The sequence below is a fragment of the Gopherus evgoodei genome, chromosome 9 (genome assembly GCF_007399415.2).
Source record: "Gopherus evgoodei ecotype Sinaloan lineage chromosome 9, rGopEvg1_v1.p, whole genome shotgun sequence".
NCBI lineage: Eukaryota > Metazoa > Chordata > Testudines > Testudinidae > Gopherus > Gopherus evgoodei.
Genome location: NC_044330.1, coordinates 52,328,977 through 52,356,031, shown reverse-complemented (window position 1 = coordinate 52,356,031; position 27,055 = coordinate 52,328,977). Strand labels below are relative to the sequence as shown.

General features: G+C 45.5%; 1 protein-coding gene across 1 annotated transcript; it reads right to left on the bottom strand.

Moving 5' to 3' along the window:
- Positions 1-1,486: 1,486 nt before the first annotated feature.
- LOC115657716 (small ubiquitin-related modifier 3) lies at positions 1,487-26,942 on the bottom strand. The gene is made up of 4 exons (XM_030575831.1): positions 26,723-26,942; positions 5,943-6,071; positions 4,681-4,752; positions 1,487-3,004 (listed from the first exon to the last, which is right to left on the bottom strand). The coding sequence occupies exons 1-4, from the start codon at positions 26,741-26,743 to the stop codon at positions 2,942-2,944; spliced, it is 285 nt and encodes a 94-aa protein (XP_030431691.1). The 5' UTR covers positions 26,744-26,942; the 3' UTR covers positions 1,487-2,941.
- Positions 26,943-27,055: the final 113 nt, after the last annotated feature.

Here is a 27,055-nt window from a genome sequence, read left to right as displayed (position 1 = left end):
GGGTGCTCACTGCTCAACCCCATGCTCTGCCCCAGGTCCTGCCACCACTCCACCCCTTCCCCCAAGGCCCCTGCTCCTTCTCCCAAGCCTGCCATGCCCTCGTTCCTCCCCACCAGCCTCCTGTGCACTGCAAAATGCCTGATTGTGGCAGGCAGGAGGGAGGGGGAGGTGCTGATTGGTGGGGCTGCCGGCAGACAGGAGGCACTGGGGGCTGGAGGGGGGTATGAATGCAGGGGCTGCTTACATATTACTGTGGCTCTTTGGCTATGTTCATTGGTAAATTCTGGCTCCTTCTCAGGCTCAGGTTGGCCACCCCTGGAATAGGGGAAGACAGATTCCCCCTTTTCCTGATCCACATTTTCCACTCGCCTCCTGCTGCTCTCAGATACCTAGGTTACAAGGTAGACTCTCTAAGCTTCTGCTTCCTGAGTGATTCAGTCCCCCTTGAGAGGTGAAGGGGGGCAACTTTAGAAAAGGGGAGCCCCACCTCCCCAAGAAAGTAGTATACCTCACAGATAGTACTGTCTGCTCAGCACAATGGGCCTGTTCTGAGTGCTTGAGGTGTTTTCCTTTCCCCCTGCATTTTTGAATGATCTAGTCCCTCTCAAGCCAGATAAATTCTAGCTACCCTGCTTAGGGCTACAGGAGCTGTTTCTGAAGACAAAAAATGACATACATCAAAGTGACAAGTATGGTACATTGTGTGTAAAATGTCGATTCTACACTGAGAAACACTAGTGCTGAATTTCACTCTGCAAATTCTCTCTGAGGAAATAGATCATGTCTGGTGATGTGTTTGGCACTGTGGGAAATACTCTAATTCATCAAAAGAGAAAAGCTGCATCCAATTGTCATCTAGAAGCCTCATCATAGAGAGAAGAGATAGCTACCACAAACTATTCATTGGGAAATCGGTGATGGTGAAAGTTGTCTGACACAAAAGCAATGCAAGATGATGCTTTTTTTAAAGTGTGGTGGGATCATTTATCTTTATGTGCACTCAATCCTCTGTACATGTACCTAGAAGCAAACCTAAAAATGTAGTGCTGTCATACTGTCATCTCAGTAAGTTCAGTTACAGGTATGTTTCTCACTTACATTGAGCTGGCCTCTTGAACAACTCAGCACAGATGCTGTTTACACAGAAACCAATCTTCCCAGCCTCCTGCCCAATTTTTTTTTGGTTCAGGTAATTTTATTTAACAAAATACACAATTCACTACATATTCCTCACCAGTTAACCATAGTAGGGTTTGGATTACCAGGCGAGTGTGCCTTTACTGTAATTCTAGTTGGTTGTGAGTAGAAGTACCCTGAACTGTGCATTTAATGTACCGATTATCATGTTCAGTGTAGCTGATTACAACTGTCCAAGGTGAGAATTTCAATGCAAGATATGGCAACAAAGGAAGCAATGGCAGTTCAGTGACCTAATGTCAAGTAAAAGCTGTCTGAAATGCAGCAGCATTAAACATAAGCCATGAGACAGAGTACCAAACTATATTTACTGTATACAATAGTAAAGAACAACAAATAATGTACAAATTGGTGAATAAACTATGAGCTCTAACAGAATATCCCACCCTAGCCCATATACAATAAAATGAAAAAGAAAATAAGGACTTTTCCCAGCAGATTTCAAGCAAAGAGATGAGCTAATGTCAAATTGGTCAGGTAAATATAAAAGGCAGATAATGACCTAATCAAGCAGCAATGGACAACCTATTGAAGGATAATATGATGACCTTTTAAAAATTTCATTTGGAGTAGAGCCCAAAACATCATATAGAACTGAAAGTCACCACACAAATGCATTTAAAATTCAATACATTTTTGGGAAGCAGCAGAGCAGAAATTTCTCAGAAGAACATTAAATTACCTTTTCAAGGTTTTTGTGCTTAGCAATCTTTTAATAGTTCTTCTGCACATACAGCTTGGCCATAAGCTTTATCAAGAGTCTGTTTGTTAGAGGTTTTGGTTTGTTTTATGTAAGACCACATTTATCCATAAGAAACATGTACAGAAAGAAACCAGAGGCCACATATTTACTAGTACCAAGTGAGTAATAATGATACAACTTCTATGTTTGTATTAAAGGGAATGATAGGGACAAGTTTTTTTTGTCCATCACCTAGTAAACCGATCGTGAGCTCAGACGATGGACTTTTTTCTTTTTATTCTTATGGAACATAATACACTAGTGTTCAGTCATGAACACTAGTAGGTTTGGTCTAGCATTCTGGTAATAACTCAATTGCTGAAATTAAATCTGGGCAATTCTCTTGGTTTTGCTTTTTAAAACTTAAATTTCAATCTATTTTATCAGATTATGACAAAGCACATGTACATTTGCAATATTTAAACATTTACTCTATACTAAGCCTCATATCTGCACGTACAGTCCTTGTATCATAGGTTTTGAGTTTTACAATAATAACTGTGTTTACAACACATAGTAAAAACTTTTAAATCAATAACCTTTCCTTCCCTTCACTTGCCCGATTGTAAGAGGAGATTTTAAACTCACTACTGAAATGAGGATATATTTACATGATTAGAATTATGCAGTGGGGCAATAATTAATAAGAGCCAGGAATGAACAATCTGTGTCCTAGAATATAGGGGGATACTTAGGCCACAAGTTTATATAAACAAGGTAACAGTAGACAGACAACTCATATTTTACTTAAACTTTTCAGTTTAATTCCATTTGGCCCAATTTAAGATGTAGGTTAATCCCTGCAGATACAGTTTTGACTTGCACACGCAGTATGTCAGAGGGAGAGCAGAACAATTTTGCTAAATGTCCTCTAAAGTTTTAGAAGAATCCTGTGTGATTGGCATGTTCATTCATTACTATTTAATAGCAAATCCAAGGACAGATGAGAAAGTGAGGTGTGACAAGGGTCTTTAAATTCCTCTTCCCAAAAGGACAGCATGTTTAACATATTCCACCTGTCTGCTGTTGAAACACATCAATAGTATCTTCATCTTCCATCTCCAGCTGTTGGGTTAATGCACAAATATTTTAATATATACATAGCTATATATTTTAAAAGGGTATTTAGTTCTTGCACTGTTAATAGCATTACTCGTTAAGAAGCAGTGTTTAAATTTAAACTTTAATGCTTATTAAATTCCCCTCTCCACCCAATCAGAAAGCAACATCACCCCTTCACCACAGTGCGTTCCCAGCTCTAGTCACAAGTTATCTTGGTCTCCCTTCAGCTAAGACATTCCAGGCTGACTGACACTGTGTTGGGGAACAATATCCCAGATTTAGGCAGTAAAGTGGAGTCTAAGAGCCAAGGCATTAAGGGCTTCATGTCAGTCTATGCTTTTCCTTTAGCGTCAACACTCAACACAGATTGTTCCTGCTCAACGGCACAACTCTGGCCCTCCATTCCCACCCCTGCTCCCCACAGTCTTAAGCTTGGTCTACATTTAAAAATTAGACCAACCTATCTTCGTTACTCAGGGCAGTGGAAAATTTCAGGCCCCGAGAACCATAGGTCAAAATGACCTACTCATGTCTACACCAGGGGTCAACAGAAGGATTCTTCCATCAACCTAGTTACTGCCTCTCGGAGAGGCAGATCACCTACATCAACAGAAAAACCCTTCTGTCAACATTGGGAGCGTCTACGGTGTTACAGAGGCAGAGCTGAAGCAACATAGCTGTGCTGCTGTAGTGTAAACATACCCTCAGTATACTTCCAAGATTCTCTGCTCTGCTTCCACCTCTCTAGCTGCTAACAGTGTGGTTTCTGTTGATTTAATCTACAGATCTCCCCAAACTTGCAAATCAAACCTTTATTCCACTCCCAGCCAACTTCTGCAGCAGTGCACTTTGAACCACCGTGCAGTTCAATTTGTCTTCTGAACAGCAAGGGTCTGTAACTAATCTCAATTAACCACTGTCAGCAGTTATTCACATGAGTAGTACCATTAATTCTACAGGGGTTATACTCCGTGGGCACAGAAAAAGTTAGTATTTTCAGCAAGCCATCCTGGGGTGCACTCCAGTCAGCTGCAGTCAGGGTGTTCCTTTCTAGCCTAGATTATCTCTCTCAGTTTTCACATCCATTTACAAAATAGCTTTGCAGGGCATTCCCACAGCCAGATCAAACCAGTTTGGTCAGTGATTTATTGTTCTCTCTCAACTCCAAAGGAGGACTCATTAGTCCAATCCACACCATCCAGAATATGTCTGGGCTTTGTTTCTTGTATTCCTTGCCACAGGCCTTGTCCATACCAGGAATTTTCCTCCCTGAAATTTATCACTATTGCCAATACTCATTCAGCTTCAGCAGTGGCAGAAATGGTGGTAGCACTAGTGTAGACAAGGCACCAGCAGTCACCTGCATTTTAATCACACTAGACATCATTGTCTAGACCTACTCTGAGCATGGTTCGCAAGACAATCCTTAAAACTCCGGCAGCTATTTGGAGCCATGTCTGCGCTAGTACTCTCACTTGCTAATTGGGTCAAGCTCCACCAGTGGTAACAATTATGAGAATTTTTAAAGAAAAAGAAATCCTACTGCACATTCTGGGAACTGCTGGGCCTACGACAAAGATACTATTCTATCAAAATGCCCCCTAAAATAGTTTTAGATGTCTGCATCTAGACAAAAATATACAGAGTCCTGCTACAGTTATTACAACGTATTTTCATACCTGTGCAGGCGTGTCAGTTTCATTAATTGGTTGTCCATCAAATCTGAATCTAATCTGTCTCATTGACAAACCCTGGAAGGTAAAATAATTAACATGAGAAATGGAGTTTTTACTTTGCAATCGACATAAAATAAGTTTATGATTAGGAGCAAGTATTTGCTATAATGTGTAAAAATCAGAATTCAGAAGATTTAAAGTGACAGAAGAGCTATATATATGTTGTATATGATTCGACCCAGATGTCAAAATTCTAAGTTAGTCTGAAGTCCCAGGGCAGGCACTGTATGAGCAGGACATCTACAGTAGAACCTAAGAGTTATGAACTGATCAGTCAGTCAATCACACACCTCATTTGGAACTAGAAGTACACAATCAGGCAGCAGTAGAGGGGGGGAAAAAATCCCCCACCAAATACAGTACTGTGTTAAATGTAAACTACTAAAAAAATAAATAGAAAGCAGCATTTTTCTTCTGCATAGTAAAGTTTCAAAGCCATATTAAGGCAATGTTCAACCGTAAACTTTGGAAAGAACAACCATCATGTTTTGTAGAGAGTTATGAACATTTCAGAGTTATGAACTACCTCCATTCCCAAGGTATTCATAACTCGAAGGTTTTACTCTATTTTGGAATAGCACATGTCCCCTGCACCTTGCAGTATGGCGCTTTCTGGTGAGTGGGGGAAGGGAGCGTAACATACCAGAGCAGAGTGATGCAGGGGGATAGACAGACAACAAAAAACATTAAGAGGAGAAAAAAAGAAAACAAAAGGAAAAGACAGACAACTACTTTTCATCTTCAAAAACACTCTGCAAACTTCTTAAACCTCACTTCACACCTGTCAGGTAGTTAATGATTTTATATACGTTGTAACACTGAGGTTAAGAAGTCTAAGGCAACAGAGGGAATTAGTGTCAGAGCTGGGATTACAGTTCAGGAGTTCCTGGCCCCTAGTTCCAATTTTAGAGAACCAGGAGCACTGGATGAGGATAAAGTCATTTTGATTAAAGTATAACTGTAACCAAATTTTTCAAACCTGAGAGAGAAAGTTAGGCCGCAAAATTCATATTCTATTATACTCCCATATAATGGAGTCTAGTCATTCTCAGAAACATTGATATTTAACACATTTTATGAAAAGAAGTAAAGTTTCCATAATGATGAGGTCTTTCATAAGATAAGTGATCTTACTGACTCTCAGATGGCAAAATGAATTTATTAGTAATACTACAACATATAAAAACTGTGTTAAACATATGTACCTGTCTCTCACAATAAGCCTTCATTAGTTTGCTTAGGGGTGTATGCCTTTTTATTTTGAACTGCACCACGGATCCATCCTGGCCAGCGACTTTTAGATTGATATGGTCATTCTCTGTTTTTACTCCTTCCTGCAAAACAAAATGTAAAGATGGACATCACTATTTATGAATAAAAGTTACCCTAGGAATCTGGAAAAGACTGATAGTACTTTAGCAAACTGTTTCAAAACAGAAGCATTCCTTCCTATATATCAAGGTTTGATGTTCTCCACAGCGCACACAGAAAAAAAACAAATCCAACTTGTGTGTTTGCCTCTGAGACTTGCAGGCAAAGAGATAAAAGTAAGAAACTTTAGAACAAATTACTAAAAACTGAACAAATTCCAACATTCACATCTGCAAACTCAGACCATCCTGAAGGGAAGTTAGAAGATTATTTATACGCAATGGCAAAACACTAAGTTAACATAGAGTTAAGGTTGCCTGATGATCTGTCATGCAGAACACTTAGTTGTGCAAAACTCAAACTGCTGAAAAGGAAATGCATAGTTAAGTGTGCATGGGCAACCTTAACTTTGCTCTCTTTCAGTAATGCCCCAATATGCCCCATTAACACAAGAACTTTCACTCTGCCAACCCCCCAGTTGCTGAAATTACTCCTGGGGGGGCTTGTCTACACTGGCACTTTACAACACTGCAAGTTTCAGCACTGTAAAAGTGCCAGTGCAGACAGTGCACCAGTGCTGGGAGCTATTCCCCTCATGGAGGTGCAATTTTTAGAGTGCTGGGAGAGCTCCCTCCCAGCGCTGCAACCACACAAGCCACGTTAAAGCGGTGCTGCGGCCACGCTTTAACGTTGCCAGTGAAGACGTGCCCTTAGTTAACTGATCTCATTTTCTGAGGCACAAATGTAGCAGCCTGACTGTGTAAAGTTGTTAAAGTTGCTGTTGATGGTTAATTGATCTCATTCTCTGAGGCAGAAATGTAGCGGCGTGCCTATTGTTAGTTAACTGTTCCCATTCTCAGTCAGTTCTCCCAACAGCATAAAATTTGTGACAGTTTTAAGGCCAGAGCGATGTAAAGGAGTCTTATCATAAATGACAGTAAGGGGATCCTCAGCTAGGAAGATCTATGTGCTCTCTTACTTTTTTCCTGTGCCAAAGTGGCACAATGGGCTTAGATTACACCTCAGGGTTTATTTTACTTACCCATTTAAAAAAAAAAAAAAAGACTGAGGGCAAATAAAACATTTACCGAGCAGTCAATAAAGGCCCCATCTACACTGGCAAATTTCTGCACAGTAAAGTGGCTTTCTGCGCTGTAACTCCTGAGTTGTACACACTGCCAGCCACTTAGTGTGCAGAAACTGCACAGTTGTAGCACTCTAAAAATAACTTCACCACCCCAACAAGAGATGTACAGCTTTCTGTGCCAGGGCTATAGCGCTGCAGTGCCAGTGTAGACACCATAGCAATTACAGTGCAGTGATTGGCCTCCAGGAGGTGTCCCACAATGCCTGTTCTCGCCTCTCTGGTCATCGGTTTGAACTCTGCTGCCCTACCCTCGGGTGACCAACCGTTATCCCCACCCTGTATATTCCTTTGCAAATTTGAAAGTCCCCTTCCTGTTTGCTCGGTGATGCGTGAAGTGGTCTCAGTGCATCTTTCCAGGTGGCCATGCCTGCTCCACGCACCAGGCAATCCCCCCACTTGGAGCAATGCCGAGCTGCTGGACCTCATTGGCATTTGAAGAGAGGAAGCTGTGCCGTCCCAGCTGCGCTCCAGCCATAGGAATAATGGTATCTATGGACAGATTTCTAGATGCATGATAGAAAGGGGCCATGACCAGGACACACTGCAATGTAGGGTAAAAGTGAAGGAGCTGCGGAACACCTAGCACAAGGTGTGGGAGGCAAACCGCCACTCTGATGCTGCGCTCATCAGCTGCCAATTCTACAAAGAGCTGGATGCGATACTTGGTGGCAACCTCACCTCCACTGCAAAGGCTCCTGTGGATACTTCGTTGGCTCACATGCCAGTCGAGCGTGGATCGAGCCAGGAGGAAGAAATCTTGGACGAAGAGGGGGACCCAGAGGCAGAGGATGGCTCGGACGCCAGAGATGCATGCAGTCAAGAGCTCTTTTCTACCCCGGAGGAACCTAGCCAGTCACAGCAGAAGGATCTTGGCGAAGCGCAAACAGGAGAGGAAGCCCCTGGTAAGTGGACCTGATTTTGGGAATTGCTGAATCGAGTTGTTGGGGGCAGGAGGGTTGCAGAAAGCAGGCTTGTCTCCCACTGCATGCCCAGGCTAAGCGGCAGAACAGGCTGTTGATAAGACTTCCTCACTTCATGGGAATCTCCCTCAGAGATCTCCAGGAAACTCTCGTGGAGATAATGGGCAATCAGCTGCCGCAGGTCCCTTGCCATAGCTGCTTTGTTTCTTGCTCCTTAACTTTGACTTTCCTGCACCACTGTGCCATCACAGGGAGACAGGGGGACCATTGCTGCACACAGGCTAGCCGCATAGGGGCCAAGGCAGAAGCCACAGACTTGGAGAAGACCCTCCCTTGATTCCCTGCTCACCCTCAGCAGTGAGATATCTTCCATAATGATCACATCCTGTGGAAAGTGTGAGGGGACAGGAATGATTATCAAGCCCCTGCTACAGTGCTGGCTTGCCCCATGAGCCACGTGCCCAGATACTGCAGGGTCCGGGAAGAGTGATTCACCCTGGCCCTGCGACTATTCACCATTTTGGGGGCCTTGTATCTCATGTGTGCTTGCCTGGGGTCAGCCAGTTAGTGACAGGTGTGTAAATTCTGACTGTGTTTTAATGCACTGAATCAGTGTTGTGTGTTGCAAAAAAATACTGCTTCTGTAAAATGTTGCATTTAAACTTCACAGGGATGACCTTGGAAGGCCAGCCTCCCTTATTGGCAGCAGAACGGCTGTGCAGAATTAGAAAGCGGACATGAAGAACTAAGGAGGACTTTCTCCGTAAGGTTATGATGCATTCTGCCACTGAGAAACAGGAATCGAAGGAGTGGCGAGGCAGCAAGAAGAGGGACCGAAAGGAGAACGTGGCACACCAGAAAGAAACCAAGGAGTGGCTCTTAAATGTTATGGAGCGCCAAGTGGGCAAGCTCCAGGCAATACTAGCTCTTCAAATCGAGCAGCTCCACGCCTGCCCTCTCCTGCAGCCACTGTCACAAAACGGTTTCCCATGTGCCGCCCCCCCACCAATCGCCAACACTGTTATCAATCTCCTGGCTCCACAGTCTACCCACAGCATTCCACTCCTCCCTCCTCACAGTCCAGCAGTGTGGACTCCCACTACCCACTGCACTCATCACCCATCCCTCTGGCCCTGCTGAAGTACAGCACCCGCTACGTTGTACTCCAAAGGAGAAGGTTGGGTATGATCCCTGGACATACACAAATCTGTAGCTGTCCCGGGACCCCTCCTCCTCTGGAGACCTTCTCTTTCCCCCTCCCTGCTGATGTATTATTGTTTGACTCTCTCCTCTGGTTGCTGTCTTTTAATAAAAGAATTGTGTTGGTTTGAAAGCAATCTTTATTCTATTAAGTGAAAGCAAAAAGAGCTCTGCAAAGCAACATACAATTATGTTAAACTCCCTTATTGAATCATGTGCACCAGATACGTCCTAGAATTACAAGCACTGCAATCCTGAGCATAGCAGCAAATATTAGTGGCTTTCAGCTTCAAATTGCTGCTTCAAGGTATCCCTGATCCTTATGGCCCCGCGCTATGCCCCTCTAATAGCCCTGGTCTCTGGCTGTTCAAACTCAGCCTCCAGGCGCTGAGCCGCTGCAGTCAAGCCCTGAGTGAAGCTTTCACCATTCCCTTCACATATATTACGGAGCGTACGGCACACAGCTATAAGCACAGAAATATTGTAATCGGTCATGTCCAGCTTCCCATACAGGCATCGCCAGCAGGCTTTTAAACGGCCAAAGGCACACTCAGTCATTCTGCACTTGCTCAGCCTGTTGTTCAACCGCTTCTTGCTGCTGTCAAGTTGCCCCATGTACGGCTTCATAAGCCACAGTATTAAGGGGTAGGCGGAGTATCCCAGGATCACAATGGGCATTTCAACTTCCCCTATGGTGATCCTCTGGTCCGGGAAGAAAGTCCCTGCTTTCAGCTTCTTGAACAGGCCAGTGAATGCCACAAGTAACCTCGTGTCGCAGCTACTACGCGTGGCAAGATCAACACTGCACTCCTCTTGCTGTAGTTTATAGAATAACTCCACTGCCACTCGTGACATGTTGGTCAGAGCGAGCAGCATTCTGGTCAGCAGTTTGGGATCCATTCTTGCAGCCCGAAGAGGCAGAGCACGCAGTACACAAACCGTTGAAAGATGGTGCCAAACACGGACAGAAGCACAGAGATTGCTGGGATGCAAAGCAATGCATCATGGGGCACTGAGACATCCCATGACCCCCTCTGCCTTCCCACAAGTCTTAGCAGCAAAAGAGAAAGAGGGTGCTCTGTGGAATAGCTGCCCAGAGTGCACCGCTCCAAACAGCGCTGCAAATGTGAACACACTATTGCGCAGGCAGCTGTCAGTGTGAACACACAACAGTGGTTGTCCTACTGTGCTCTCTGAGCAGCACTGTAACTCTCGGAGCTGTAACTGCCATTGTAGACATGCCCAAAATGTCAGAACACTCAGAACTAAGTATTTCCCAAAGTACCAAGCCAGGTCCGGGACAATGATTAGCAAAACAGCATGACTTTCATGTGTGAAAGTCTGAGCAATTTAAAATGACATTCTACTTCCCACCCATCTCCAGTTTGGTGTTCTGTAATGTAAATTAAAATTAAAATCCAGGATAATAACTGGAATGCCAGGTATTAGTTACCAAGTGTTTGTAACTTAACTTTCATGTGTTTAGGAAATGCTGAATAGTTATTGTGACTTTTTTCTGTATTGTAGTTTTAATAAATTACTAAAAGAACTGAAACTGGTGTGATTAAATTACATTATTTTGACAAATAATATATGCAGAATTTTTGAATTTTTTGGTGCAGAAGTTTGTTTTGCCGCAGAATCCCCCCAGAAGTAAGAAATGTACAAAATGTACAAGCTCTTCACCTCCTTTTACAACCCATTCACTCTCACACCCAGGATTCCTGCTAACACTGTTGAAGGACACCCCCCCACCACACACACACACACACACACACACACACAGTTGCCCTGAACCTACTCAGTCCTCTATCCCTGGCTTTTCCCCCACCTGATGCAACAAAAAATTTTGTTTAGACCGGCTACTGACTATCCTGCCATGTTCACAGTAAACCTCCCCATAATATAAAAATATGTTATAACACACACAGCTTCTAGCAAGTAACATGAGTTATTAAATCTTTATTGCACAGGTGTAAAAAGGTTCAGACTAGACATGTCAGTGGTGAGGTGTTCACCAGAAGCAATGACATCAGCACATTCCATCAACCTACCCAGGCAAGCATAAGTGGCTGCACACAAATGCTCTTGGATTTGTTCTTTATTGGCACATGCACACTGTGTTCTTTCCAGGTTGCACATCAATGCAAGCAAAGAAGTGAACAGGTTCTTAGATACCGTTCACAGCTTGGGTGCCATGTTCTACCTTGCGTAACAACTGACTGACCGGCAGGCTATTTTGACCTGTCTCACAGCAATAGTTTTATCTGTAGCTCTGCACAAAACACACACACGCACACAGAGCCAGAATTTCCCATTGTTGAATGTCCAATTGTTGCTCTAACTAGATCTGATACCTTTTAATCCATTGCTATGGAGTACAGAGGATGCAGTAATATGTTGAAAGCATTTAATCCCTCTCTCATGGATTCTAATCCCTCTTTTCCTCTCCTCCACATGCAATCGGAGTTTTGGTGATTTATATGAAACAGGTAAATGTCCCATCAGTGGATATCTAGGATTTGTTTTGAGTTATGTTATGTCTAGCTGCCTGCAAGTCTAAAAGAGTAAGAGAAATTTTGTACACTTTTTTTTAAAGTTTACTTTAGAGAGACATTTGTTTGACTGTTTGAGGTAAGAGCAGCCGTCAGATGGGGGTCCCCTGGAGTGGGTGAGGAATATCTTGAATTCCAGGTCCTCAGCCCTTAACTGCCCATCAAATGTCTTCTGGGAAGGCAATGGTTATCCCTCAAGAACTGACACTATGCTTAGCAATAAGACAATGCTTTATTGGAGCCTGTGTGTCCCAGTCAAGAGAAAGGGGTAGATCCCACATAAATATTATGCAAAGACCTTTTCCCCCTACAACAATACTAAGCTTGGCACAATTCTGTACTTTTTTTTGTAAATTTAAAAATAAAAATGAATATTAACTTAAATCTTTTTCAGAGTTGTATCAATTTTAATAAATTTTCAGTTTTATGGTGGTGCTGCAAGGGCCTCCCTACACAGCTGTGAGGTACTGAATCCCTGCAGGAGCCAGGTGTAGTGAGGGCTATGGTCTTGGCAGGGCAGGGCAGTGACCTTCAGCCTGGAATTCAAGGACAATGAGTTCCCAACCACAGGGGAGGCTACCCTGCTGCTAGGGGGAGGCTACCGCATCCCCAGACAGTTAGTGAATAAGTGAGCAGGGCTGTGACAACAGGGCTGCACATAGATCCCTATAAGCAAATAGTGAGGGGGGCCAACAGATTTTTTTTAGTCAATTTCAGTGCATCAGGCAAAACTGACATTTACTGAGAACTAACAAACAATTTAAATCAAATCCTGCCAAGACTAAATAATGCAATGCACCCAGTACTGCATGCCTAGATAAACAAATTAATGCTGTCTACCCTACACAGAATCCCCAGCCATGCAACTCCCCATCTCTTTGAGTTCTGAAGCAAAGAACTCCAGATGGTTGAACTAGATGACCTCCTGAGGTCTCTTCCAACCCTAATCTTCTACAATTCTGTGTGTTGTGAGCTCGGGTTGCTGCTCCTTGGTCTTGACGCACCTTTTCTGGGAGGGAGGAAGGAGGAGGAAGGTGGGGGCGATGGAGGAACACCTCAGTAAATCAATATTTATAATGTGGCCCACCCAACCTGTGCTAAGGTTCACAACTACTGTACTTCAAATATGTAAGTTAAGAGTCACATTCCTGTATGACATGAATTTCAGTGAAATAACTTATTCACTGAGTTATCCCACTGTCCTCAAACCCTGCATTGAACATGCTCACCTACACAGGTGCATAACAGACCACAAACACTTTAATTGCTGAACAATTATTTATTACAAACCAACTATATACAAGCAAACAACATTTAAAACTCTGTTAAATCTAAAAAATAAAATAAATAAATAAATAATAATAATCCCAACACCTAAACAGTCGTTCTCAAACATGCTGAAATATGCATCAGAAAGCACTGATCATACATCTTAAAACCCTCTGTACGTTTGAAAAATCCCCTGACCCTTGTGCGACAGATGTACCCCAACTACATGAAACAGTGAGGTGTCAGACCTTGTAAATATTTCTGACACACAATACAGAGTTTTTTCAATTAGCCAAGAACCCTCCAACTTCCCAATTAATGTTCTTCCAAAACTTATTAATAGTTTTCATATAGTCCCTGTAGTGATTATTCAGAGGCTCAGCCAAATTAAAGAAGATTATCAAAGCTCCTGGACACAAGTCACGGATGCAGAACAAATCTGCTCTCATACATTGTGTGAGCAGTACACCAGGAATAAGGCCCAAATTATTTCTGCCTGACTGAATCACCACGTCTGACACACCACCACCTCTCAAATCACCAATGAGACATTGTAGAGTGGGTAAAACATGATGCCAACCTCTTTTTTTTATCTCTCCACCCAAATCAACTTGCAATTAGTAATCCCCATGTCATGGTGTACTCATTACTCTCCTGCAAACTTCTCCAACCTTGTGATCCAGGAATTGCCCAGAAACCACATATTAGCACCTCTGGCAGCACACATTTATTTTCCCTCAGCAATTAAGGTAGCCATGCTGTCAGTTCCAAATCTCTGAGCTATATTTCTCTGAAAAAAAAAACCAAAAAACACAAACCACCACCACCACATTAAACACAAGATCAGGAACTAGCCACTTAGCCTCTGAGGGAAGGGTCAGGCCAACAATACACAGATTTTCTCAAAAACAATAAGGATTCCGGTAGCACCCTAAAGACTAACAGATTTACTTGGGCAAAAGCTTTCGTGGATTAAAAAACCCACTTCTTCAGATGCAGAAGTTTTTTTACCCACAAAAGCTTATGCCCAAAGAATTCTGTTAGTCTTTAAGGTGCCACCAGACTCCTTGGTTTTTTGAATTCAGACTAACATGGCTACCCCTCAGATTTTCTCAAACAATCAATTCATGGCTTGCCAACCAGCAATTCACATATATCCCTCTCTCCATAAAATGCCTCCCCTCACTTCAGCCCCAAACTCCCTCCCCGTATTGCCCCACTCCTAATACCTCTTTTTTCCCAGCATGAATTCACATATCTAATTTTACCTCAAAAAGACTTTGATTACATTGTTCCCCTCATCCCAAAAAATAAAATTGCCACCCATTACTCACATATTGCAGCAACCTCCAACCACTCAGGCCATGTCTACATCTAAAATTTTGCAGCGCTGGTTGTTACAGCTGTATTAGTACAGCTGTATAGGGCCAGGGCTGCAGAGTGGCCACACTTACAGCAACCAGCGCTGCAAGTGGTGTTAGATGTGGCCACACTGCAGCGCTGTTGGGCGGCTTCAAGGGGGGTTCCGGGAACGCGAGAGCAAACCGGGAAAGGAGACCAGCTTCGCCGCGGTTTGCTCTCGCGTTCCCGGAGCCACCCAGCAAACCGCAGGGAAGGAGACCTGCTTGCTCGGGGTTCCGGGAACGCGAGAGCAAACCGGGGAAGGCGACCAGCTTCGCCGCGGTTTGCTCTCGCGTTCCCGGAGCCACCCAGCAAACCGCAGGGAAGGAGACCTGCTTGCTCGGGGTTCCGGGAACGAGAGAGCAAACCGGGGAAGGAGACCAGCTTCGCCGCGGTTTGCTCTCACGTTCCCGGAGCCACCCAGCAAACCGCAGGGAAGGAGACCTGCTTGCTCGGGGTTCCGGGAACGAGAGAGCAAACCGGGGAAGGAGACCAGCTTCGCCGCGGTTTGCTCTCGCGTTCCCGGAGCCACCCAGCAAACCACAGAGAAGGAGACCTGCTTGCTCGGGGTTCCGGGAACGAGAGAGCAACCGGGAAAGGAGACCAGCTTGATTACCAGAAGGCTTCCTCCTTCCACGGAGGTCAAGAAAAGCGCTGGTAAGTGTCTACATTGGATTACCAGCGCTGGATCACCAGCGCTGGATCCTCTACACCCGAGACAAAACAGGAGTACGGCCAGCGCTGCAAACAGGGAGTTGCAGCGCTGGTGATGCCCTGCAGATGTGTACACCTTCAAAGTTGCAGCGCTGTAACTCCCTCACCAGCGCTGCAACTTTCTGATGTAGACAAGCCCTATGTCAAAATCTCCTTTTGCTTAGCCAGAGAGGGTGGGGGAAGGGTTTGTGATTAACTTATCCTTAATTATGTTAATTGAATGGTGAGTTCACAGCCATCAATCTCAATGAGATCTGTGATTCATCAAGTCATTAATACCTCTCAGGTTTCAGAGTAGCAGCCCTGTTAGCCTGCATCCGCGAAAAGAACAGGAGTACTTGTGGCACCTTAGAGACTAACAAATTTATTTCAGCATAAGCTTTCGCGAGCTACAGCTCACTTCTTCGGATGCACAGAATGGAACACACAGACAGGAGATATTTATACATACAGAGAACATGAAAAGGTGGAAGTATGCATACCAACAGGAAGAGTCTAATCAATTGAGATGAGCTATCATCAGCAGGAGGAAAAAAAACCTTTTAAAGTGATAATTAAGATGACCCATAGAAGGTGTGAGGAGAACTTAACATAGGGAAATAGATTCAATTAGTGTAATGACCCAACCATTCCCAGTCTCTGTTTAAGCCTGAGTTAATTGTATCTAATTTGCATATTAATTCAAGTTCAGCAGTCTCTCTTTGGAGTCTGTTTTTGAAGGTTTTTTGTTGCAAAATTGCCACCTTCAAGTCTGCCACTGAGTGGTTAGAGAGGTTGAAGTGTTCTCCCACTGGTTTTTGAATGTTATGATTCCTGATGTTAGATTTGTGTCCATTTATTCTTTTGCGTACAGACTGCCCGGTTTGGCCAATGTACATGGCAGAGGGGCATTGCTGACACATGATGGCATATATCACGTTGGTAGATGTGCATGTGAACGAGCCCCTGATGGCATGGCTGATGTGATTAGGTCCTATGATGGTGTCACTTGAATAGATATGTGGACAGAGCTGGCATCAGGCTTTGTTGCAAGGATAGGTTCCTGGGTTAATGTTTATGTTGTATGGTGTGCGGTTGCTGGTGAGTATTTGCTTCAGGTTGGGAGGCTGTCTAAAGCAAGGACTGGCCTGTCTCCCAAGATCTGTGACAGTGAAGGATCATCTTTAAGGATAGTTTGTAGATCTTTGATGATGCGCTGGAGAGGTTTTAGTTGGGGTCTGTAGGTGATGGCTAGTGGTGTTCTGTTATTTTCTTTGTTGGGCCTGTCCTGTAGTAGGTGGCCATCACCTACAGTCCCCAACTAAAACCTCTCCAGCCCATCATCAAAGATCTACAACCTATCCTTAAAGATGATCCTTCACTCTCACAGATCTTGGGAGACAGGCCAGTCCTCGCTTATAAAAAACAGACTCCAAAGACAGACTGCTGAACTCGAATTAATATGTAAATTAGATACAATTAACTCAGGCCTAAACAGAGACTGGGAATGGTCTTGAGGTGGGTCAAGTTCAAAGGACAACCGCTTGTCATCTTGAGCTATCCAGCTGGTAGGAAACTTTGAAGGCTAACAAGCCTATTAACTCCTCTGTGTCCACATGCTTAGCGTAATCTATTAGGTGTGCGAATAGGCTTGTGAGCCTAACTGGAGAAGCAAACTCTTTTTCAAATAATGTTTTAATGTGATTTCTGCCAAAGGGCCGGTGAGTGCCATGCACTCTGTTGGAGTAACCCGTGAGTGTCTGCGATACTGGTGCAATGATCTGAGACCTGGTTGGAGCTCTATCTGTGAGCAAAAAAGCATTACCAGGATGTGCCAACTTTAAGAAAAGTTGTTCTCCCACCCCCCACGTCTGTATCTTGGGAACCCCTTGGTCACACTGACCCAAATTTAGATCACTATACCCTATGTCCCATCGCTTACACTGAATTTTAAGGCAATCTGATTAACAATATGGATTTTAGAGCACTTAGAACTGTTGAACATTAAACAGAAAATTGATTTTAAGGTTAACATTAAAATGGTGAAATGGAAACCCTCTAGCAATTTTCTGTACTGATGCATGCATGCTGTGAACAATGTCCATTTTCTTAAATATCATTCTACATTTGGGTGCCCCAAAGATTGGTGGGTGCCATGTGCTACCCTGGGTAAAACGACACATTGGATGTGGTGTGGATGAAAATGGTCGCATAGCTTGATCTCGGGGGAAGGAGGAGCGGGGGGGGGGTGTGTGGAGAGGAGGAAACAAAACCAAAAACAAAACCCTCCACCTAGAACTTTTGGGGAAATGTCTATTTTTCCCAGGGCATACTTCTCCAGAACCTCTACCTCAAATGTCTCCAAATTTGGGTCACTAACCCTATTTTACATCCCTCTGAAGCACACCAAATTTCCAAGTAATCTAAGTATGATGATTATAGAGGACTTTGAAAAATCAACCTTTAAATAGAAGTCATGAGGCAACCAAAACTATGGTGGTCATGCCTTGTTACTATAATTAGCTAGATCCTATTTATAAGATACTGCAAAGCTCTGCAAGCTATACAACATTCACTAATTTTCTATTAAAACAGTCAACATTTTGTAAGTGACTAGCACCTGTTTGTGCCATAGAAATAATATAAAAAATGATAAAATAATTCAGGTCCTAAATAGGTTCAACACCAAACTTAAATGAGTTTCATTAAACTTCAATAGAAGCAGAAATACATTAATGCTAAGTGCTTTTGAAATTCTCACCCTAAACGCTTAGATCATAAGGCGTTATTTCAACTTCAACAGTAAGAGAACTCAAGGAAATGATTTCACTAGAGTACAGTGCTCACCACCTCCCAGAAAAGACCCTGTGCTGCAGGCCAATGGTAGAGAGGAGGTCAGCCAAACTCTGTCCTCCACCCTTCACAAAGACAGAGAAGAGAGCTGGTCTATGGCACTGCACTGTCAGTGGCAGCAGGAGTGCACACGCAGCATTTTGAGAGATTAGAACCACCAGCTTTAACTGTTGATTTACGTGGGGAGGTCAGTGACCATTACACGCAAGGTACAGGGAGAGAGCTGGAATAAGAACAGGTGATCATGTGAAAGTTAGGGGAAGGAGTTGACAAAGGAGGCAAAAATCATTTTCCTTTCCTATCAAGAGACAGGCTTAAATTACAAATAAAAATTGGATCCAGGAAAAGGTGCACGTGAATATAAGGTTTAAATAAGTTCACAGAGGAGTACAAAACGTAAAACAGGAGAATATGAAAGAATATTGAAACATGTTACTTCCATTTACCCCTCTCCTTTGTCTGTGTGTCATCTATTTTGACTGCAAGCTCTCAGGGGCAGGCTTCTGATAAGCACTTAGCAGAAGCAGTTTCAGCAGGTAAATAACACACTGGAGGAGGGGAAGATGAGCTCCAACTGGAAGCCAAGAGATTCCCTCCCTTTCCCAGCACTCCTTAGGGCTTGTCTACATCAGAAAGTTGCAGCGCTGTGAGGGAGTTACACATCTGTGTGTACACACATCTGCAGGGCATCACCAGCGCTGCAACTCCTGTTTGCAGCGCTGGTCGTACTCCCGTTTTGTCTCGGGTGTAGAGGATCCAGCGCTGGTGATCCGCGCTGGTAATCAAGTATAGACACTTACCAGTGCTTTTCTTGACCTCCGTGGAATAAGCAGGTATCCAGCATCCTGAGGAAGCCTCTGGTAATCAAACTGGTCTCCTTCCCCAGCTTGCTCTCGCGTTCCCCGAACCCCGAGCAAGCAGGTCTCCTTCCCTGCGGTTGCAGGGTGGTTCCGGGAACGCGAGAGCAAACCGCGGCGAAGCTGGTCTCCTTCCCGGTTTGCTCTCGGGTTCCCCGAACAAGCAGGTCTCCTTCCCTGAGGTTTGCTGGGTGATTCCGGGAACGCGAGAGCAAACCGCGGCGAAGCTGGTCTCCTTCCCCGGTTTGCTATCGCGTTCCCCGAGCAAGCAGGTCTCCTTCCCTGCGGTTTGCAGGGGGGTTCGGGGAACGCGAGAGCAAACCGGGAAAGGAGACCAGCTTCGCCGCGGTTTGCTCTCGCGTTCCCCGAACCACCCTGCAAACCGCAGGGAAGGAGACCTGCTTGCTCGGGGGTTCGGGGAACGCGAGAGCAAACCGGGGAAGGAGACCAGCTTCGCCGCGGTTTGCTCTCGCATTCCCGAACAAGCAGGTCTCCTTCCCTGCGGTTTGCAGGGGGGTTCGGGGAACGCGAGAGCAAACCGCGGCGAAGCTGGTCTCCTTTCCCGGTTTGCTCTCGCGTTTCCCGAACCCCCCTTGAATCCGCCCAACAGCGCTGCAGTGTGGCCACATCTAACACCACTTGCAGCGCTGGTTGCTGTAAGTGTGGCCACTCTGCAGCGCTGGCCCTATACAGCTGTACTAATACAGCTGTAACAACCAGCGCTGCAAAATTGTAGATGTAGACATGGCCTTAGACAAAGAACTCTGCAGGGGAGACCCTCCTGCCCCTAGGGGCACCAGGTTCTACCTTCCCCACAACCATGTGGCTCTGGGGAAGCTGCATAGAACCAGCTAAGCAGGCGTCAGTAACCTTTTGGAAGTGAATAAATGAAGACTCGGCACACCACTCTAATTTAAGGTTTCACGTGCCAGTCATACATTTTAACGTTTTTAGAAGGTTGCTTTCTATAAGTGTATAATATATAACTAAACTATTTTTGTATGTAAGGTAAATAAGATTTTTAAAATGTTTAAGAAATTTCATTTAAAATTAAATTAAAATGCAGAGCCCCCCCCCGGACTGGTGGCCAGGACACAGGCAGTGAGAGTGCCACTGAAAATCAGCTTGTGTGCCGCCTTCGGCACGCGTGCCGTAGGTTGCCTACCCCTGAGCTAAAGTCTCAGCTGGCAAAAAACAGAAGCAGTTACAGCTAGCACTATCGGACACACGATTACGTCATCTAAAGCAGCGGTTCTCAAACTTTTGTACTGGTGACCCCTTTCACACAGCAAGCCTCTGAGTGTGAACCCCGTTATATATTAAACATTTTTTATACATTTAACACCATCATAAATGCTGGAGGAAAAGTAGGGTTTGGGGTGGATGCTGACAGCTCACACCCCCCATGTAATAACCTCGCACCCCCCGATCCCCAGTTTGAGAACCCCAGATCTAAAGGTATGTCTACACTGTACACTCCTTTGATGATGTGTAGAGTACATAGATGACATGCTCCCCAGCACTGTTAATAACTAGCACCATAGATGGAGACGCACTGCTTAGGTGAATAACAATATGCCTGAACCCTGTGTGTACCCAACATGACTCTGCTTGCCTAAGCACTGCCTGTCCTGCAGCTGCCTGCCCGCACCTGGGGTCCTTCTCCATGGCAGTGAAAGACTCTGGCAATGTAGAGGCAGCAGAGCCAAGCCTTTCCCCACTCCCTACCCCTGCCAGAGCTTCACTGACATATGTAACTACAGTGCAGTGTGGACGCAGCTTGCTTTGCACAGCAGTATGTAGTAACACATACTCTACACGCCACCATAAGAGGGGTGTAGTGTAGACATAGCCTGTTTTCTAGTTTTGCCTCTGGACATTCTCTCCTCTGCTGATTAGTTGTTTACTCTATCCCACTTCCTCATGGTCTCTTCACTTAAATCTCTGTCCATCTGCCCTCCACACTCCCCCCTCTCTCATCCATGTTTTCCCTCTCCCTTCCTCTTTCTGTTAACCTCATCCCACCTAGTCACAATGTCCCCCCCACAAAGAAACCTCCAAGGCACTAACGTTCTCAAACCATCACTGGATTCACCCTATTTGTATTTTCTATCCCTCTGCTCTACCCTTTGGGCATGGCTACACTGGCACTTTATACTGCAATAAAGCCTCCCAGAGCGCTCTACCTTACTTCCCATCCACACTGGCAAGGCACGGAGAGCGCTCTGACTCCCTGGCTAGAGTGCACCTGGTACTCCACCTCCACGAGAGGGATAACGGCTGTTCCGTATTGGTTAAGATGCCCCAGGGCCAATGTGAACAAGGATTTACATTACAGCGCACTGATTGACCTCCTGAAACGTCCATAATCCCTTAAGTCAAGTGGCCACTCTTCTCTTTGTTGTGAAATCGACTGAGGAATGCGGAAGTGCCTTTTCAGAGTTCTGTTTCAGACAGCGGCTGCTTATCTGCAAAACGGGGTAAAGAAAACGTTGAGTGAGAGAGAGAGAGAGAGAGAGAGAGAGGCAGGTGAGCTAGGGGGATCTGAACTTACAAGACAGCATGCTGACACACTCTCAGTACTCCAAAAACCCACTCTCTCTCTCTCCCCCCACATACAAACAACACACTCCATCCCACTCCCTCCTTTGAAAGCACGTTGCAGCTACTTGAACTCTGGGATAGCTGCCCATAATCTACTACTCCCATGCCACAAATGTGGCCATGCCAGTGCGCTTGCAGCTGCCAGTGTGGACAGTGTGCAGCACTTTCCCTAGTGCACTCTCCAAAGTGCTCTACAGCTGCAAGTGTAGCCAAGACCTTTGTATATTCAGATTATGAACCAGGGATCAGTAACCTTTGGCATGCAGCCTGAAAGGGAAATCCGCTGGCGGGCTGGGATGGTTTGTTTACCTGCAGCGTCCACAGGTTCAACCGATCACGACTCCCACTGGCCACGGTTCACCATTCCAGGCCAATGGGGGCTGCGGGAAGCAGCAGCCAGTACATCCCTCAACCCATGCTGCTTCCTGCAGCCCCCATTGGCCTGGAACAGTGAATTGTGGCCAGTGGGAGCTGCGATCAGCCAAACCTGAGGATGCTGCATGTAAACAAACCGTTCTGTCCTGCCAGCAGATTTCCCTGATGAGCCACGAGCCAAAGGGTGCCAATTCCTGTTATAAACTCTTGGGGGGGTGGAGGGGTGGAAGACTATCACTATGTTTGTATGTTACCTAGAAAATGGGCCCCCTTTCTCAATTGACATCTAAGTGCTATCACAAAACAAAAATATCTTAGCACATTTTGGGGTACTATAATATTTTCTAATATTTTGGAAGTCTGAAACAGTCATCTCTTTATTTCACATCTTTTGTTGGTGTTAAACATTCGAGCCAAACATGACTACTATTAGAAACAAGGTAACTTCTGACAGTCAAGACATAATCCTGCCCTTTTTTTTCTTGATAGTCCTGATATCTACCCAAAACAGAACACATATGTTTCCATCAAACACAGCCTCACTAGTTCAACCACCTTACCAAATAATATATGGAGATATACCTGTCTCATAGCACTGGAAGGGACCCTGAAAGGCCATTGAGTCCAGCCCCCTGCCTTCACTAGCAGGACCAAGTACTGATTTTGACCCAGATCCCTAGGTGGCCTCCTCAAGGACTGAGCTCACAACCCTGGGTTTAGCAGAGCAGTGCTCAAAACCACTGAGCTATCCCTTCACTCCTCCATGCCGATAAAGCACCAGATAAATCCTGTCCCCCCTAGACAAATTCAGTTTAGATTTTTAAACAGCAATGACTCTCCTTTAAGTACTGAGAATGCAAAGTCCTAACCACACTCTTCATCTTAAGAATCATACAACTATCAGAAACATTCACCTAGGTTATCAACAGAAGACAGGTGAGCTCTCCAAGTAAGCCAGTGCCATAGCTCAAGTCAGATCCCCCACTACTAGGTAGAGCTTTCACCCTTTCCTTAAAATGGTAGACTCCTCCAGATGAGCACCAGTGAGAGAGAAAGAGATCTTCTCCAAAACAGTCTCTAGAAAAGATTCCAGGTTCTGAAGGGTACAATCCAGAAAGGAAAATATCTATCAGCAGAGCCACAGAAAAGCTATATCAAATACAGATAGTCAAGTCCAGTCCTCGTTGGCCCCTAGATTGATTCTCTCTTCCTTCATCTCAAGACTGCTTCCAGCACAGGAAATTTCTAACCCTAATGGAGGGAACAAGGACCATTAAGTATTTTGTGGATCAAAAGTTTAAAAGCTCACTAGGGAGCGGCTTTGAATATTTGCCCATTGTCCTACAAAACAACTTTAAATCTCCAGTCTTTGCTCACGTCTTTATTATAAAGTCAACCCAAACCTAAGGTTGCCCACAAAAGTCAAGAAAAAGCTAAAGATTTACAAGTTAGCACCCTGCTTCCTGTATAACTATCTACATAATTGCTAGTTTTTCCACCAGAACTCTTCCCTGTAACATTCTAGCTTGCCACAATGTGTGTCTTAGAGCTTTGGACACAGACCTCCAAGGGCAATCTCATTCTATTCTATATAGGTTCTTACAATGCACTGATCACGGTACCCAAACACCTTCCAGTAGCATGCTAAGTGACGTGACTACATACCTGTCATGTACTGTTTGTTCTTTCATGCTCTCCTAGAGGGAGAAGTGTGTTCATGGGAGTATGTTGGTTCGATAAGTGTCTGCTCTCACCCCTACTCCTTTTTAATATATGTGTTGTGAAGTGCTTACAGTAGAGAAGGCAAGGTGAAAGAAATGCACCTTGTACTTGGAACAGAAAGTGGTGAGGTTTGTGGTAGTAATTAGTCCCGGGGGGGAGAGCATCTCCAATGTCTCAGACAACCCCTGGAGAAAGCTCTGTCTTCCGCACAGACAAGCTTTACTCTTATTGTTGAGAGTTCCACTGTCCTAGAGGAGTGGGGTTGACGACCATGGTCTTCATACCTGAGCTTTAGACAATCTTTTAGATATCCTGGGCCCAGGCCAAGGAGCACTTTGAAGACACCGATTGAGACCTTGAACTTGATTCGTTATTCTATGGGAGGCCAGCGTAGAGAGCAGAAAACAGATGTGATGTGCTCATGGTAGCCCATGTTGCTGAGGAGATGTGCTGCAGCCTTCTGCACTAGTAGGAGTTTCCTAAATTCTCAAGGTTTCACGCCCAGGTGCATCATGTTGGTGTAGTCCAGCTGAGAGGTGCCAAAGGCATGAATAACTAAGGCCAGGTCTTTGACCAGCAGAATGGGACAGAGTCTCCTAGCTAAATAGAGATGGAAGAAAGCACTGCTTGCAAATGTTAGCAAGTGAGACTCAGCATCAGTGAGGAATCCCAGAGTATTCTTAGAATATGGACTGAGCTGACCAATTGTGGGTGTGTATCGCAACCAACGGAAACAGCACCATGGCTGCAGGCTTTTCAAGATACTTTCCTTTGCCCACCAGGCTCACCTCTGACATTCAAGCTCCCTTTGGTGAGATTACACTTATTAGGGGATCCCCCCAAAAGACACCAATGAATTCTTCAGACTTGAATGAGATCTTGCCCAAGCAATCCTCTTTTAGGAATTTAAGGGAAAATTTCAGCTGCCACATCTCTTTTGCTCCATCAGAAAACCGCTAAAAGCCCCTCTGCAGTGTCTTCTCTGGACCAGTGGTGGCCGCCCTTCCCACAGCCCCTACTGACCCGGAGCAGCAAACCGCGCCCAGTGGGAGCTGCGATCGGCCGAACTTGTGGACATGGCAGGTAAACAACCCGGCCCAGCCCACCAGAGGCTTTCCCTGAACAAGCAGCAGACTGGCTTTGAGAACCACTGCTCTAGACTACAAAATCTTTTCAGCCAAGTAGCCCATCATCTCCACAGGAAGATGAAAGAACTCTCTCCTCCTAAACCGTAGCTTTTGACAGATGGGCTCTGAAGATTATTCATACAATTTTTTCAGAAATTCCCACACCCTTCCTTTCTGGCCTCCTCACCACCCCATAAAGTAACAAGTGTTATCTAACAGTGTCTCAGATATCATCTATTTAAGAATGATTGTTCTAATTGAAACCAATAAGAAGTTCTTCAGTTTTTATTCAAGATTCTTTGTGGGTAGAAAAAACACAAGATTTCAACTTAAACCTGGTAGTACATAAACCCCATTTCTGCACACAATCTCTGGCTCATATCATTCAAGAATTACCTCTGAAACAATACCTTTCCTCTGTCAATCTCAATGAGATCTACCTTCAAATTTCGTTTAGTTCAGCTCACCAGTGTTACATTTACTTCACAATTTAGGACAACTGGCTGTGGTAGGTAATGCCCTTTGATCTCATCTACTCACATTTTCAGAGAGATGACAGTCATAGCAATAGTGAGTCTGAAACAAAGCAGCATCCAGAATTATCAATATATGGACAACCTGCAGTGAAGGCTTGATCATACTACACTGCTTTTCTTCAAACGCACAGAACTATCAAGGTCCTGGCAAATCAATGTTGTTTTTAACTCTGGGCAAGAAACTCAGAAGCTTCCACACATTTCAGAATCAAGGAACTTAGTAAGTACCCACTGGCCATGCCTCCACTAAAGAGGCACAGGTGTAGCCTGTATCAAGCATGTTCTCTGGGCACTGCTGCAACTCAGGTCCTCAGAGAATTTTCTGGGACTACCAGGATGAGTCAGTGCCTCTTCAACTGATCCCACCTCTATCCGTTCAGCTTTTCATCCTCTGGTAAAAATCTTTTCTTCTTCAGTGACAAGCCCTTGAATGGCAATATAGCTGTCATGTTGTTCTCTGAATGAAGAAGTGGCAAGTTCGCTTTTCCAGTTGTTAATATTCTACTTTTTGTACATGTATGGTAGCTGTTTGTAAAAATTATTATATTTCTCAAATGAACATTGTTGCAACCCCATACAGTCAGGACAGGTCAATGAAAGCAGGTCAACTGGCCAAGCTTTGTCACTTCTCAGCTGGACTTGAGCAACGCAATGTACTTGTGCATGTATTCTTCATTTAGCAAACTCCACTAGTAGGGAATGTTGCAAAGTGTCTTCCTCAGTTACACAGGCTACTGCAAGCACATCAAACCCTTCCTCCACTCACTACAGTCGCTGCATACGGATTTTCAAATCAAGGTCAAAGTCTCAGGTCTTATCTTCAAGGCGCTCTGTGGCCTGGGCCCAGGAGCTCTAGAAAGACCCTTATAGCCCCAGGATGAAGACTGCAGCGCACAGCTCCGCTCTGGGACCAGGCTTTGAAGGCCTCCAGAAACCGAGGTCCGTCCTGACCTCACCACTCTCGGCTCCCAGGGCAAGCTGTATGTCTGTGACCCGCCTTCCCGAGCACGAACCCAGAGCCACAGGCCCTGCCCACTACGCTACTGGCTCCCGGGAGCGACCCCCCCAGCCGGGAGTTAACACGCTGCCGGGATGGGCGGCGGGAGCTCGGCGCATGGGGGCGGGGCGGGGCGAGCGGAGCGAACCGGACCGGACGCTCCCCGCGACGTCGCCCCAACCCAGGGAGGCCCGACCCGCAGCCTGGCCGCGCTCCCAGCATCCCTCGCGAGCGGGCGGGGCGCGAGACCCCGGGTCTCTTCGCTATGGGGCGGGGCCGGCGGGCCCCAGAGAGGCCGCGGGGCCCGGGCTGCGCGGCGGGGAGCCCGGCAGCCCCGTGCAGCGGCTCTAACCGTTACCTTGGGCTTCTCCTCGGACATGGCGGCGTCGGACGGGTCCGGCCTGGCGGGAGCGCGGAGGGGGCACAGTCACGTTCTCAGCTCCCGCGTCTCTCCCGCCGCAACTGCCCGCGAGAGCGCGCTTCGCCCCCCCAAATCCCCGGCCTCTGGTTGGCTCTGGCGGGCCCACGTGCCTGTGCGCGCTCACGAGGCGCGCTCGCGAGCGATTCCTCGTCGGGGGCGCGCTTTAGGGGCGGAGGCAGGTAGCGCTGGGAAGTGCGTCATCGAGGAACCGGAAACGGTGGAGGATTACGCCAAAACGGGGGGAGGGGCGAAGTAGGTGGTGCTGAGAAC